Source organism: Sinocyclocheilus rhinocerous, unplaced genomic scaffold (assembly GCF_001515625.1).
Source record: "Sinocyclocheilus rhinocerous isolate Xijiao unplaced genomic scaffold, SAMN03320098_v1.1 scaffold601, whole genome shotgun sequence".
In the NCBI taxonomy this organism is placed as follows: domain Eukaryota; kingdom Metazoa; phylum Chordata; class Actinopteri; order Cypriniformes; family Cyprinidae; genus Sinocyclocheilus; species Sinocyclocheilus rhinocerous.
In genome coordinates this window covers 1,155,879-1,169,554 of record NW_015656605.1, presented here as the reverse complement: position 1 = coordinate 1,169,554, position 13,676 = coordinate 1,155,879, and the positions used below count along the sequence as shown (strand labels likewise).

General features: G+C 39.2%; 2 protein-coding genes across 2 annotated transcripts in view; both read right to left on the bottom strand.

Annotated features, from left to right (window-relative positions):
• The window catches only part of LOC107720418 (interleukin-12 subunit alpha-like), a 3,762-nt gene extending 1,110 nt beyond the window's left edge, over nucleotides 1-2,652 (bottom strand). The window contains exons 1-5 of the mRNA XM_016528115.1: nucleotides 2,630-2,652; nucleotides 2,268-2,392; nucleotides 883-936; nucleotides 707-748; nucleotides 508-627 (exon numbers count right to left, since the gene is read on the bottom strand). Coding sequence (XP_016383601.1) covers nucleotides 508-627; nucleotides 707-748; nucleotides 883-936; nucleotides 2,268-2,392; nucleotides 2,630-2,639 — 351 coding nt within the window. The 5' untranslated portion in view covers nucleotides 2,640-2,652. The remainder of the gene's footprint in view (nucleotides 1-507; nucleotides 628-706; nucleotides 749-882; nucleotides 937-2,267; nucleotides 2,393-2,629) is intronic.
• Nucleotides 2,653-3,174: 522 nt separating this feature from the next.
• LOC107720449 (schwannomin-interacting protein 1-like) overlaps nucleotides 3,175-13,676 on the bottom strand; it is a 31,759-nt gene continuing 21,257 nt past the window's right edge. Inside the window, exons 3-7 of the mRNA XM_016528150.1 lie at nucleotides 9,966-10,083; nucleotides 8,774-8,971; nucleotides 4,762-4,885; nucleotides 4,583-4,676; nucleotides 3,175-3,642 (exon numbers count right to left, since the gene is read on the bottom strand). Coding sequence (XP_016383636.1) covers nucleotides 3,591-3,642; nucleotides 4,583-4,676; nucleotides 4,762-4,885; nucleotides 8,774-8,971; nucleotides 9,966-10,083 — 586 coding nt within the window. The 3' untranslated portion in view covers nucleotides 3,175-3,590. The remainder of the gene's footprint in view (nucleotides 3,643-4,582; nucleotides 4,677-4,761; nucleotides 4,886-8,773; nucleotides 8,972-9,965; nucleotides 10,084-13,676) is intronic.

Below are 13,676 nucleotides of genomic sequence, written 5' to 3'. Positions count from 1 at the left end.
ATGTGTTTGACTTGCATATCATATATATATATATATATATATATATATATTTAGTTTTTTTTAAATAGTTGTTAAATACAGTGTTAAAAATCATGTTGCTCCAATTTTTATTTTTTATTGTAATATGTGAGAATTATAAATGTTTTGTGATTTTTGGTGAAATTGTATTGAATCCAATTAGGGTCAATTTGACTCACAACTTAAAAATTCTACCCAGAATTCAAACATAATAAAAGCAATTTTGCAATAAATGTTTCAAGCAGTGTATCCGTCACTTGAAAGCAGTTATTTTATTATTTCTATATTAAATTCGGTTCTGTCTTAATATGTGGTGTCTGGTTGACTGGTCAGACAGCAGATGAAGCGCTGTACTGTGGGATGTGTGTTGTCCGTGGTGCTCTGACTGTGTGCGGATCTGTTTGTGCTGAATAGTGCTAGTGTGCTGCTATGGCATTCTGAGCAGCCTGTGGATCGATCAGTTCATGTGAAGGACGAGGAGAGTCTCACATTCATCAGGCCTTTGGTGGCTGTCTTCACTGGACTCAGATCAGTCTCACTGGGCCTGTAGGAGCTCAGCATCACATCGTAATAGCTCAGATCAGCTCTGATGTTCCTCAGACACTCCGTCTGTGAAGATCACACAAGCGTTAGACAGACCGGATCACCTGAGCTGAATCAGACGGATATAACACCACAGCAAACTCACCTCACTGAAAGACGAGCGTCTGTGGCTGGAGCAGGACACATTCTGAAATCACACGCCATCCACAGCGTTAATACTGGCAGTGACACTCGCAGAGGAACACACACACACTGTACATACTGCTCACGCGTCATCTGAGATGTGATGTGTGTGAGGAACTGAGGAACGATCAGACTCACATGAGCGGAGCCGCTGGGCTGACAGACAGACGCTGTGAGAGTGTGAGGAATCATCTGAACACACAGTCCCTCTGCTTACTGTCAGAGCATCACAAAATAATATGACTCTCGCTGCTCTAAAATGCTTCAAATAAAACATGTTTTCATATCTATCTATTCATTTGAAAATGTTGAATGGTAATTAAATACTGATAATCAAAGCCTGTGACTTCTCTCCTGTTGTCATAAAATCCCTTTAACTAACCAACAGAAGACAATTCCTTAATGACATCATCATCATCATCATCATCATCATCATCATCCAGCAGTGACATCATTTTGGAGAGAAAACAACAGCACAAACACTGCTGGATTTGATGAATTCTGGGATGTTTGAGATCAGTTTTAATGATATGAATATTTCAGGAGATGGTTAAAAAGTGAAGTGGCTTTTTATGAAGATCCTGTTCATTTTGCTGTCATTGTGTAAATAACCGTGTTGTAGTTGTAAAGCTGATGTGTCTGAGTTTGAGCACAGCACATTTCTGATGACAGTCTGATTCTTTACAACAACATCAGATTAATTTTTTAAAGGTAATAGTTTTTAAAAGGTGCTTCAGAACAGGAATGATCCAGACATGAATATATATCATGAGTATACACAAAATTAAAGATGTTTCAATGTATCCCATATGGAAAAAATATACATTATATATATATATATAATTTTTTAAAAATATACAAAAAAGACAAAAAAAAAAATGCTAAAATATATTTCATAATATATTTATGTAAATAAATACATAATATATTTATTTATTCCTACCTACATATTTTTGTATATTTTGACAACATACTTAAATATATTTTGCCCTCCATATATTAATCTCCAAGAAAATACATTTACGTATTCACATTTGAAGAAAAAATTTAACTTGTTGCGTGAACATAAAACACATTAGAATAAAAATCAACAAGAAACATACTAGAAAAAAATTGACTAATTACAATATTACACTATTACAATATGTTATTATACATCTGTAGTAGGCTATTCCATTCATTTAGCCTAATGTAAGAACAGAAATGTATTTTCTTTCCCCTGAAATACATTTTGAAATATATTTACATTCAGCCTTCAAAATATATTTCAAAATTCTGGTCTATTTAAAATATATGCTAAATATATGTTGCAAATTGAAATTAAAAGTAGTTATTTAAAAGTTCAAATTGAAATTGTTTAGTTTCAAACTTCATATATCAAAATATGTTTTTGAATTTCAATTTATAACATATTTTTAGCACGTATTGAAAATATATCCTGGCCAGACTGTTGTAAATGTTTTGCCGTCTGGGACTGAATGGAGCTGCACTAATAAATGCTGCTTGTGAGTGTGACGCTGTACCTTCTGCATGATGTGTGAGAGGCTGGAGAGCAGAGACCTGGCGGCGGCGCTGCATTCACACTGCTGTGTGTTCGGAGGAACCGGAGAGCCCAGCGCAAGAGCCACAAATACACAGAACACAGCACCTGCGTGACACACACACACACACACACACAGACACACACACACACACACACAGCTCAGCTGCAGTGTTCAGACGTATTGCAGTAAATCAGACAGTCACACTGTAACAGCTTTCAATAATGTCACAAACACACGTTAACCTTCAACAGCTCATACGCAATCAAATGTAAAGAGGAAAACATCTCATGTCATATATGAGTTCCATCATTATATCATGTAATAGATGTTGAGTTACTCACAGATCTTCATGATGAGTGTCTTCGCTCAGACTCAGACTCAGTGTGTGTGTGTGTTTGCTGAAGTATGAGAGTGATGGGCTTTATACTCATGATGGGGGAATCCCTCAATCACTGTAAATCATCTACTCACACACACAGTGCTTCTCTTTTGGTTTGTTGTGGCACTGAAACTGGAATAAACACACTGATGTGTGCATGCGCTCATACAGTGACCTCAGCACAGCTCTGCATTACCTGCTCCGGTTTTCACTTCATTCAGACACAACCACAAGTCACAACACTTTCAATACTTTCCATGAATAACTGGAAAACACTGTGTAATGATCAGTAGTAGCGGAGTGTAAATATGAACATGAATGTTATTTTAAAGTATGGCCTTGTCACGCTCTTCCATCCACAGGAATCTGATTATATGAATATTTCCAGTCAGTTTATTTTTTTCTGTGGCAGAAAAGAGCTTCCATAGAAAACACAGAAGGGACTGAGCGAGGGGTTCTAGACACAATTTCATATTTTCTCCACAAGAGACGATCCAGAAAACTACGGTCTATGAAACAAAGTTTTATTTTTCTTATTTTACACATATCTGTACAGAAGCATCTCCCTCAAATAAAGAATCTGAATACAATAGAATGAAAATGATATGAACACACTTATTCAGATGACTCGTGTCACAATCAACATCCACGGAGCTACACGTCGACTACAAGGCAGGCATGTTTCCTCTCGAGCAGCTTCAAGCCATCGCTGACCGGCTGTGCTTAAATACTGTCCAACTCAAACATTCAACAGCCAGCTCACCAGGTGTTTCCACACCGCTCTATGTAATTGAGTGGCAAAGGTAAAGGACTGAGACGGGTGTACGAGGCGATCGCTGGCAGTTTCCAAGACGTTCTGGAGGAACCACAGAAGCAAAGGAAAGGTGTCTGTCTAAACGGATGTGTGTGGAGAGCGTGCGGCTTCATTTGGAGAGCGTCTTCTCCGCCAGGTGCTTCTGCTGGCTCTGAGCGTGCCTGAGGACAAACACAGCCGATTACACTTTACTTCCAGAGACACTCTACTGACTACATGACATTTCACAGTCGTTAGAGTACTGGTAGACTGCTTGGTTAGGGTTAGGGTTAGTAGAATACGTTGACAGGTACTTGCAAAGTTACTTATAATCAGTAGAACGCAGAAGTGTTAGCAAGCAGACAGACTACTAATACATTAATTGACATGAAGTTACTCATAGTTAGTAAAATAGCAAAAGTGAAACGAAGTGTTCCCAACATTTTTGTTACTTGTATTAAAATAAAATATATGTATATATATATATAAACTGGATTTCAGCTAGTTATCAAGGCATCATATCTCATTTTCATTTAATTTAACTTGGAAAAAAAAATTCTGAACACTTTTATTTTAAGGACCAATGCTCACTGTTAACTAGCTTACTTAGTTTATAAGCATGCATGTTACTAGTGCACATTGGCTGTTTATCAGTACTTATAAAGCACATATTAACATCTTATTCTGCATGATCCCTTAATCCTAAACTCCTAAACTTAACTACTACCTTACTAACTATTAATAAGCAGCACATTAGGAGCTCATCGAGGAAAAAGTTGTAGTTAATGGTAAGAATTGGTCCCCAAACTAAAGTCTGACCATAAAAATGACAAAAACAATACATAATGACCAACAACTTGAACTAAAATGAACATCAAAGCAGAAAATGTAACAAATGAAATCTGTTTTAAACACTACACTCTCAGTGACACTCAAATAACACCATTGTGGAAACACATGTTGTTGTTCAGCCACTTGCTGTAGTTTTCTGGAGGGGAATTTGTGCTTTACTGGAGTATTCTGAACACTTGTACTTTTACTCCATTGCTTTTTGTCAGAGAAATTCAGTGCGAGTGTTTCCCACTTCTGTTGAGCGGATGATTGAGAGCGTGAGCCGGGCACCTGGTCAAGTCCTCGATGTCCACCAGCATGGCGTCCTGCTCCATGTGAAGCTCGTCTCTCATCAGCAGCAGCTGCACCAGCTCCTCGTTCAGACCTGAGCATCACACAAACACACGTCTCTGAGCTCCGCAGAACACACATGCGTGAGTGAGTGAGAGAGACAGGTGTGTGTGTCGTACCCTCGATCTGTGAGTGCAGGTCGTTGACGATGACCTGCAGCTGTCCCAGCGTCATGTCTCTGAGATCCGTGGGCTTCAGACTCCGCTTCATCAGACACTCGCTGATGTGCGGCATGTGAGGAAGCTGTGAACACACACACACACACACACACAATCTGGTCAGCTATCCTTGTGGGGACTCTCCACACAATCACACACACACACACACACACACACACACACAATCACATGCACACGCACACGCACACACGCACGCACGCCCCCACACACACACACACGCACACGCACACACGCGCACACGCACACGCACACACACAGAATCAGTACAAGCACATGAATCATGTCAGGGATATTATACAGTCTGAACCAATGATCAACACCCGGTGTAAAGCTGAGATCTGAGAGATGAAAGACTCAAGTCAAATGTTTTTGTATGGTGTTTTCTGAATGCATATGGTTTTACAGAGCTAGCTGTATTGTATTTCTTGTGTTGTCTAGCTCATAGTGCCGCAGTGACATTCAAGGCAGTTTAGAGCTTTAAATATCAGCTGTTCTGTTCTGTTCTGTTTAGAGATGGTCAATATTGTTCAAAGTGAGAGTGTTTTAAAAAAAACAATTAATGAAAACATGGTTTGATGTCACATGTGAACAGTCTGAAAAGCTGACGCTCGTGAAACATGCAGGGAGGAAGTATTTCTCAGAAGGTATTGATAAAAATATGATCACAGGTGAATGTCTGACTGTTCGAAAGAAATGAAAGGATTTAGAAAATGCTAAACAATTCTCTGAAATCATCAATAAAATTCCAATCGCCTGTCTTATAAGTGAAAACTAGCCCTTCATCTGATGCGAGTTTAACATTTTCCAAATGTAATTCTCAGCTCGATCTGTTGATTTCAGTCAGTAGCGTGTCTGATTTCAGGCAGCATTACTAGAACATGATGCCATTCTTGACTGTGTTTGCATGTATTATACATTGGAAATGACTTACAGTATATTGTGGTATTGATTTAGCTTGTATCACAGGATGCTACATAACACTTTCATCTCTTTAATCTATGTCATTAATCAGCAGTCAGTTGTACAGTTTTTCATCATTATGCTAATGACACCACTGACTAATCGCAGTCAGCTATTCCAGAGAACCGTGGGGTTATTATTTATCATAATTATGGGTTATGATGTTGAAGGCCGTTTGGACATGAGGAATAATGCATAAAAATAAGCATTAACAGCAGATCTCGTAACAGAAACTGAAGCAGGTTTTTCACATTACAAATACATGGTAATTCTTCAGGTAAATCACCCATCTGAAGTTCCCATGAGGACTCGCTTCATTCTGACACACTGCAGTTTTACTTTCACATCACTTGCTCTGGACTTGTTCCTATTCAAATGTTTTTCCCCATTTAAGGCAGATCTGAGTGCCGTAAGCTGATAATGAGCTGGCTTTCTCAAAGTGAAGTGAATGTTAGCTCTGTAGCCAATAAAGCGAGGAAGAAAACAGAGTAACCTTGATATTTCTGCGTAACTGTAATAGAGTCTGATTTATCCTGCTATAAAGTGAACTGCAGATGTGAAGAGTTGGTTTAAGATCATTAAAAGACAAAGAGGGCTTACAGTAGCTTGAAGCCAAAATCCCAGAATGTGTTGTTGAAATGTGCTTTGATATGAGATGCAGGCTGATGCAAGTTAGATTTTAGAATCGATGTATTATTCCGATAATAATAATCCCAGTCTTACTCTCATATGCAGGAAACTGGTAGTCGACCGTGATGTTATTTCTTTTAATTAATATTCAGTCATATTATAGATTGCCTGCACTGATATTATGAGATGAGAACTGATCTGAATAATGACACTATTACCTTCTATAGAGCTGCTTATAGATGAAAGTGAATATGTTTCATAACTCATGAATTTTGCAACACTGTTCTATTTCTGTTTTTTCTATATCTGTATTGTATAAAGCACTATAGGAGTAAATGCGACTGGACTGAAAGTGGTTCAAGTGTGTTCAGGTCTCCTAGATTCAATGGCAAGTAGATAAATGATAATGATAATGATATGAACGAATCAAAAGCTTGAACAGAGGTGTGTGTGGATGACTGGAGCTTCATTGTTTCACATGATAAAATCGGGTTTTCCTGCCGTCTCATTCCCACAGTATTCTTCAGTTTTGACTCATACACATCGTCTTTTAAAGTACTGTACACTCCATTTGATAGTGTGCATGATAGTTATGATTGATAACAATGTTGCATCAGCTTTCATTCACATCTACAAGCACTGAAACACCCAGCACTGTAATTTGAGTCTGGTCACCGCAGTTCTAGTTGACGGGTGAGTGCAGTGTTTCAGGAGCGTTAAACGCACGAGGTGGTGTTACACAGCGAACACAGTCACTGAACTCACTGCATTCGCTGTGTAACACGTCCCGTGCCATACTGTTGAAGTTTTCTCCTCTGCAAAGAGTTTGGCGTTCAGTGTCTGGCTTGTGAGGAGATGAGGAGATGATCTAATCGTGGGGTGTCCCGCTGACACGAGCTGCGCAGAGAAACAGCATCACCAGTGCCACTTTAAGAGCACCGATGTGTTTCGAAGGAATTTTCACAAGCAGATGTCAGTTTTGTTCTTACTAGCAGAGCATCCGCGTGTGCAGCATTGGCTGGAGGAGCAGCACAGAGCTGACGAGAGTGATGGGAGGGAATAACTCGTGCCCTTTGAGAGCATGTCATGGCACAGTTTCGCTGTCCGTCTCTCTGGGCTCTGAGTCTCGTGGTGATTTACGCCGCATGCTCCGGGAGATTTCCCCGCGTGAGCCGTGTTTGCTCTCCATCGGCGTTACTCAGCGCGCGGCTGTCAAACGCTGGAGGAAGAGCGTTCGAGCATCTGCTTCCTGCTGTGTGTGTGTCATAGTTTCAGTTCAGACACTGACTGCGGTGGAGGCGGAGGCGTTCTCAACGCATGACGTGATGACGAGACTTCACTGATTCTCATGGAATCGTGCTGATTGTGTTTGTATCACGATTACGGTTTTGATTGTATTTCTATATATAAACTGACCAATGCATAAAGTGTGTCATAATAATATTCCAGCTGTGTAGCCTCATTCACACACACACACACACACACACACACACACACACACACACACGCACACACACAGACACACACACACACACATATATGTATGTGTACTTTGCGCTTGAACTGACAAATTCATACGAGATCATGTCGAAATACGTGCTATATGCAATGTTGTTTTACATTTAATTATTCAATTTCTGCACTTGAACACCTACAAACCTGAAACCTGTTTTGTGCTATTGCTTGTTATTTGTTTATTGTAAAATTTAACTGATATCTACAATTTTACACACTACTGTGCAAAAGTCTTTCACCAACAAAAAAAGGTTCTAAGTCAGTTATTTCTATCTTTTGCTGTAGTGTGTCTCCGAGACACTTGAAGAAACCATAGAAACAGTCATAAAAGTGTCTCTATTTCACTTAAGTGGCCTTTTATTTCATTAATATAATATATTCTGCAAATACAGTTCTTTAAAAACATTCTTTTGTCCCACTTTATATTGCATGTCTTTAAATACTATGTAGTTAATAATAAAATAATAAACTATTAGGTACAATGTACCTATTGTGTTCATGTTGTATAAACATGCACGTACACAATAAGTGCATTGTATCAAATGATTTATTTAAATGTAAGTACACAGCAGTTAAAGGCACTTAATCCTTGTAATATCTGAACTACCCTAGTGTGCATTCAGTGCAATTAAGTGCAGCTGTTTTTCCCAGTGGTTCGCTCTAGCCCGGATCATAACTACAGATACTGTGTAAGCTGTTTTTGAGCACTGGGCTGACTGAGAACCGGCCGTTGAATACGCCTCATCACTAATCTGAACACTGGAGTCTCTCTTCTTCAGCTGTTCGGCTCTCACTAGCGTTGCTGGAGTTGCTCAGTGAAACACGTGACGGAGCTCAGCACACGTACCAGATCCGCCACAGGAGACTTCTTACGGTTCTGCTTCTCCACCTCCACCTGCATCTTGGCCATGGGTTTGGCCATCGCGAGAGCCAGCTTGGCCTCGGCCTGCAGCTTCTTCTGTCGGCTCAAGAAGTCCATGTCCTCCAGAGACTCCGAATCGTCCTCCGTGGTGTCTCTGTCCGAGTAGGACGAGCTCTGTTTGCTCTGAGGACAGATGGACAGAGAGAACACAAGACACAGATTAGACAGCTCTCCATCTGGAGCCAACAAAGCTCAGCGTACCGTGGAAATGATTAGTGAAAATGATTGTGCATTCCTTTCTAATGTCACACAACAGTATACTGTCTGCATAACAAATCTGAACTCAAATGAACAAACCCTGACAATCCTGTTCTCCTGCATGATCTGAGATGATCCAGACTTGCTTTTGATAAAAACATTTCCTAAACATATTTCTAACATTTAATTTGATCATTTAAAATCTTGGTTATTTCCAAGTTCTAAAAATCCCAGATTTTGGGTCCCACTGTGAATTTCAAATCTTAGACGTATATTTTTAAAGAAGGCCACTTAAGTGACTTAAAGAGAGACACTTTCATGACTGTTTCTCAGCACACTTTTAAAAAGCACACTTTGTAATAATGTCAGATTAAAATCTTTACTTCAAAGTACATTTTAAGTCATTATGTTTTAATCATCTTTTGTTTAAAGAAGTACACTTATTTTGATATGTTGACTAACATACTAATGCACATGTAAAGCACTTGATTATAATTTTAACTGTAGTGTGTTATTTGATATTACATTTAAAGTTTATATGTTTTAAATTAACTAAATTACAGCTTCATCATTATAAATGTGTAATTACAAATATATTTAAATACATGACATACAAGTTTCAATAGAAATGACATTAAAATATATTTTAGTTATTACCATATTACCAGAAGTAACTATGAAATTATTTGTAAAGATGTACTCAAGTCCTACTTAAGTGAGTAAAAAAACACTCTAAAAAACACCCCAAAGTTCAGCTAATGGCATTTAGTACATATAAATCTATACAGTGTGTGTCTGTGTGTGTGTGTGTGAGTGAGTGAGTGAGTGAGTGAGTGAGTGAGTGAGTGAGTGAGTGTGTGTGTGTGTGTGTGTCTGTGTGTGTGTGTGTGAGTGAGTGAGTGAGTGTGTGTGTGTGTACCATGGGAGACAGCGGTGTGTCCAGGCTGGTCTCTGTCTTGCTGTCATCTGCGTCGCTGTCTTTGTCGCTGCCGCTGTCGTTGACGAAGCAGATCTGCAGGTTCATTCCGCTCTGGAGCCTGTGAGGATATTGTGTGATATTGTTCAGATTATCAGAGCATGCTAATGACAGCTGTAGCAACATGTAAAACACTGTAAAACACCCTTCAGCTCCCATGCAGAAAGCAGGATGATCTTGTTGAGTCTTCAGCAGTATGTGCTGTGCTAACACTGAACACCTTCTCTAGCAGACTATTCCAGCCCAAAAACTCATGCAGAAAGATGGTATGTCTGTTGTTGTGTATGTATTTTAAATCTGCTGAATGCTCTGGGAATGTTAGTATTATGTTTACACTCTTGTGTACAGTACTTTGGTTGATTTTTATGGTTTTGGAGGTGCTATCTAAATAAAACGGCGTTGAGTTGAGAAAAGCACACAGTGAGAGCACTGGAATACCCGCGGTGACATCAGCAACAACAGCAAACAGTGAAGCGCTCAGGAAAAGGAACTGCTGAACCATCAGAAATCACTGAGAACGTTACCAGAGCGCCTTATTTTACACTTCTGGGAGGGATGCACCTGCTCGCAATTTAGGTCATTTAACATTTGATTTGTGTCATTTTGTTATTGTGTTTTAGCAATAAAATTACATAAAGAACAACATGAAAAATGCAATGAATTTAAAAATGTTTGATTGCAGATTTAGTCTAAATGGCTATAAAAAAGTTAATGATTACAAACTTTTTTTCTACAAAGAATTGAACATCATTTCCACAGTTGAAGTCAGAATTTTAAGATTCACTGAAGTCAGATGACAGTTCATCTATCATATGAAAATCACTCTGTCCTTAAAGCAAGACACTTCGGGTGAATAAAGTAAACATTTTAACTACTTCCCCAGTTTATTAATCACTGTTGATTAAGAGAAACATTGTTTTAATATGCATTATAGATAAAACAAGGGTTACATTTCTCGTTTGATTCTGCTGACATCTTAGAGTTGAAGGTTTTTACAGAGGGGATTTTGCATTTCTCTTTTTATCACTCCATAAATCACAAACAGCCAGGAAAAAAAAACAGCAAGGAAAAAAAAAACATGGTTTCAAAATGTTCTATAAATCAGTGTGAATGATATAAAACAGTAAAAACCTTCAGAATATAGAGAGGAATAAACTGTAAAGTCTGGTGTGTGTGGGTGCTGCTGAAGTCTAGCACTTTAGTTTAGTGACCAACTCTCACCATGAACTAGTAGCTTATTATCATGCTAGCAGATTGGCTGTTTATTAGTACTTATAAAGCACATATTAATGCCTTATTCTGCATGACCATAGTTTAGATCCCTTAACCCTAAACACCATACCTAACTAAAAAAGGCATAGTTAATAGTTAGTTATAGTGGTCCCTAAAGTGTGACCAAACTCATATTGAGAAAACAGCCTTTGAAGATACGTTTTCTTTTATGAATGAAACCTACTGATGCTGATAGATAAAGTGCAATATGGATGCTGGAAGATGTTAAAAGAAGGCAAATTATGGAAGCAGAAAAGCCCAAAATCTCAAAAGAGACTAGTGCATGAAACACTGGTTTTATCTGTAATGTCTTGCCTTAAAGATCATGGGATTTCTTTATCGCTCCACCAAAAGTAAGGTGAAATCTGATCTGGGTCACGGTGTTAATGTTTTACTGTAATAACAGCAGCATTACGACACTGTGTCAACATGACAGAGAAGTGATAAGTGCTCATCACGGTCATGTGAAACAGAAAGTGAGCAGCAGGGATTCAGGTTAAAGTTATGTGTGTGTGTGAGAGAGAGAGAGAGAGAGAGAGTGTGTGTGTGTGTGTGTGTGTGTGTGAGTGAGTGAGTGAGTGAGTGAGTGAGTGAGTGAGTGAGTGAGTGAGTGAGTGAGTGAGTGAGTGAGTGAGTGAGTGAGTGAGTGAGTGAGTGAGTGAGTGAGTGAGTGAGTGAGTGAGTGAGTGAGTGAGTGAGTGAGTGAGTGAGTGAGTGAGTGAGTGAGTGAGTGAGTGAGTGAGTGAGTGAGTGAGTGAGTGAGTGAGTGAGTGAGTGAGTGAGTGAGTGAGTGAGTGAGTGAGTGAGTGAGTGAGTGAGTGAGTGAGTGAGTGAGTGAGTGAGTGAGTGAGTGAGTGAGTGAGTGAGTGAGTGAGTGAGTGAGTGAGTGAGTGAGTGAGTGAGTGAGTGAGTGAGTGAGTGAGTGAGTGAGTGAGTGAGTGAGTGAGTGAGTGAGTGAGTGAGTGAGTGAGTGAGTGAGTGAGTGAGTGAGTGAGTGAGTGAGTGAGTGAGTGAGTGAGTGAGTGAGTGAGTGAGTGAGTGAGTGAGTGAGTGAGTGAGTGAGTGAGTGAGTGAGTGAGTGAGTGAGTGAGTGAGTGAGTGAGTGAGTGAGTGTGTGTGTGTGTGTGTGTGTGTGTGCGTGTGTGAGTGTGTGTGGGAGAGAGAGACACAGAGAGAAGGAACTGCTTCCCTTTTGGGAAGAGTCTGTGTGAGGGATGCTGAGCTGGAGGGGGAAACCCTTCATAGAGAGAGTGCTTGAAAGCTGTGCTTCACCACACAAACACAGGAACGTGACGCTGTTTCACTCTCTGAGCCGCAGCTCCGCTCTGATACTGTGGTCATGGAAAGATGAAGAAAAGGCCCGTGTCCGCACGCTCCTCTGTGCTCCGTCTGCACTGATGTCCCTCTCACTCAGCTCAGTCTCCACACCACTGACTCAAACCTCCAATACTTCAAAAACACCATGACACGATGCTGAACAGTGTTCATCAACGTGAACCGTGACGGCAGAAGAGACAACGAGAATACAAGATCTGCTGGAGGAACATCAGAGCTTTCACTTCTCTCACTCTCATCCTTTTGAACGGTTCACTTTTTAGACATATTAGACAGATATATATATATATATATACAGTGGGTACGGAAAGTATTCAGACCCCCTTAAATTTTTCACTCTTTGTTATATTGCAGCCATTTGCTAAAATCATTTAAGTTAATTTTTTTTCCTCATTAATGTACACACAGCACCCCATATTGACAGAAAAACACAGAATTGTTGACATTTTTGCAGATATATTAAAAAAGAAAAACTGAAATATCACATAGTCCTAAGTATTCAGACCCTTTGCTCAATATTTAGTAGAAGCACCCTTTTGATCTAATGTATTGTTGGCTATTGCTACAAATATACCCCAGCGACTTAACACTGCTTTTGTGCTGCAGGGACACATATATCATTTGCCTGGTTTTATTATTGCACTTTATATATTTGCGTCTGTAGATTTCAAATACAATACATATTTTTAAAGGTCATTTTCTGAAAAAAAAAAAAAAAATTCTCCTTTGTTTGTCTATATGTCATTCACACTGATTTATACAACATTTCAAACAATGTTGTTGTTTTTTTTCTTTCTGTTGGTTGACAGTATTTTATAGTGATATGTATACGTTAAAATGTTGACCATATTGTGTGTCGGTAAGTATTTTTTTTTCAAATAAATTAATAATTTTACTCAACAAGGATGCATTAAATTGCATTAAGCAAAAGTGCTTTTAATTTCCCCCCCCCAGAAAAATATTGTGCAGCACGACTGTTTTCAACATTGATAATAATCAGAAATGTTTCTCGAGCAGCAAATCAGCATATTAGAATGATTTCTGAAG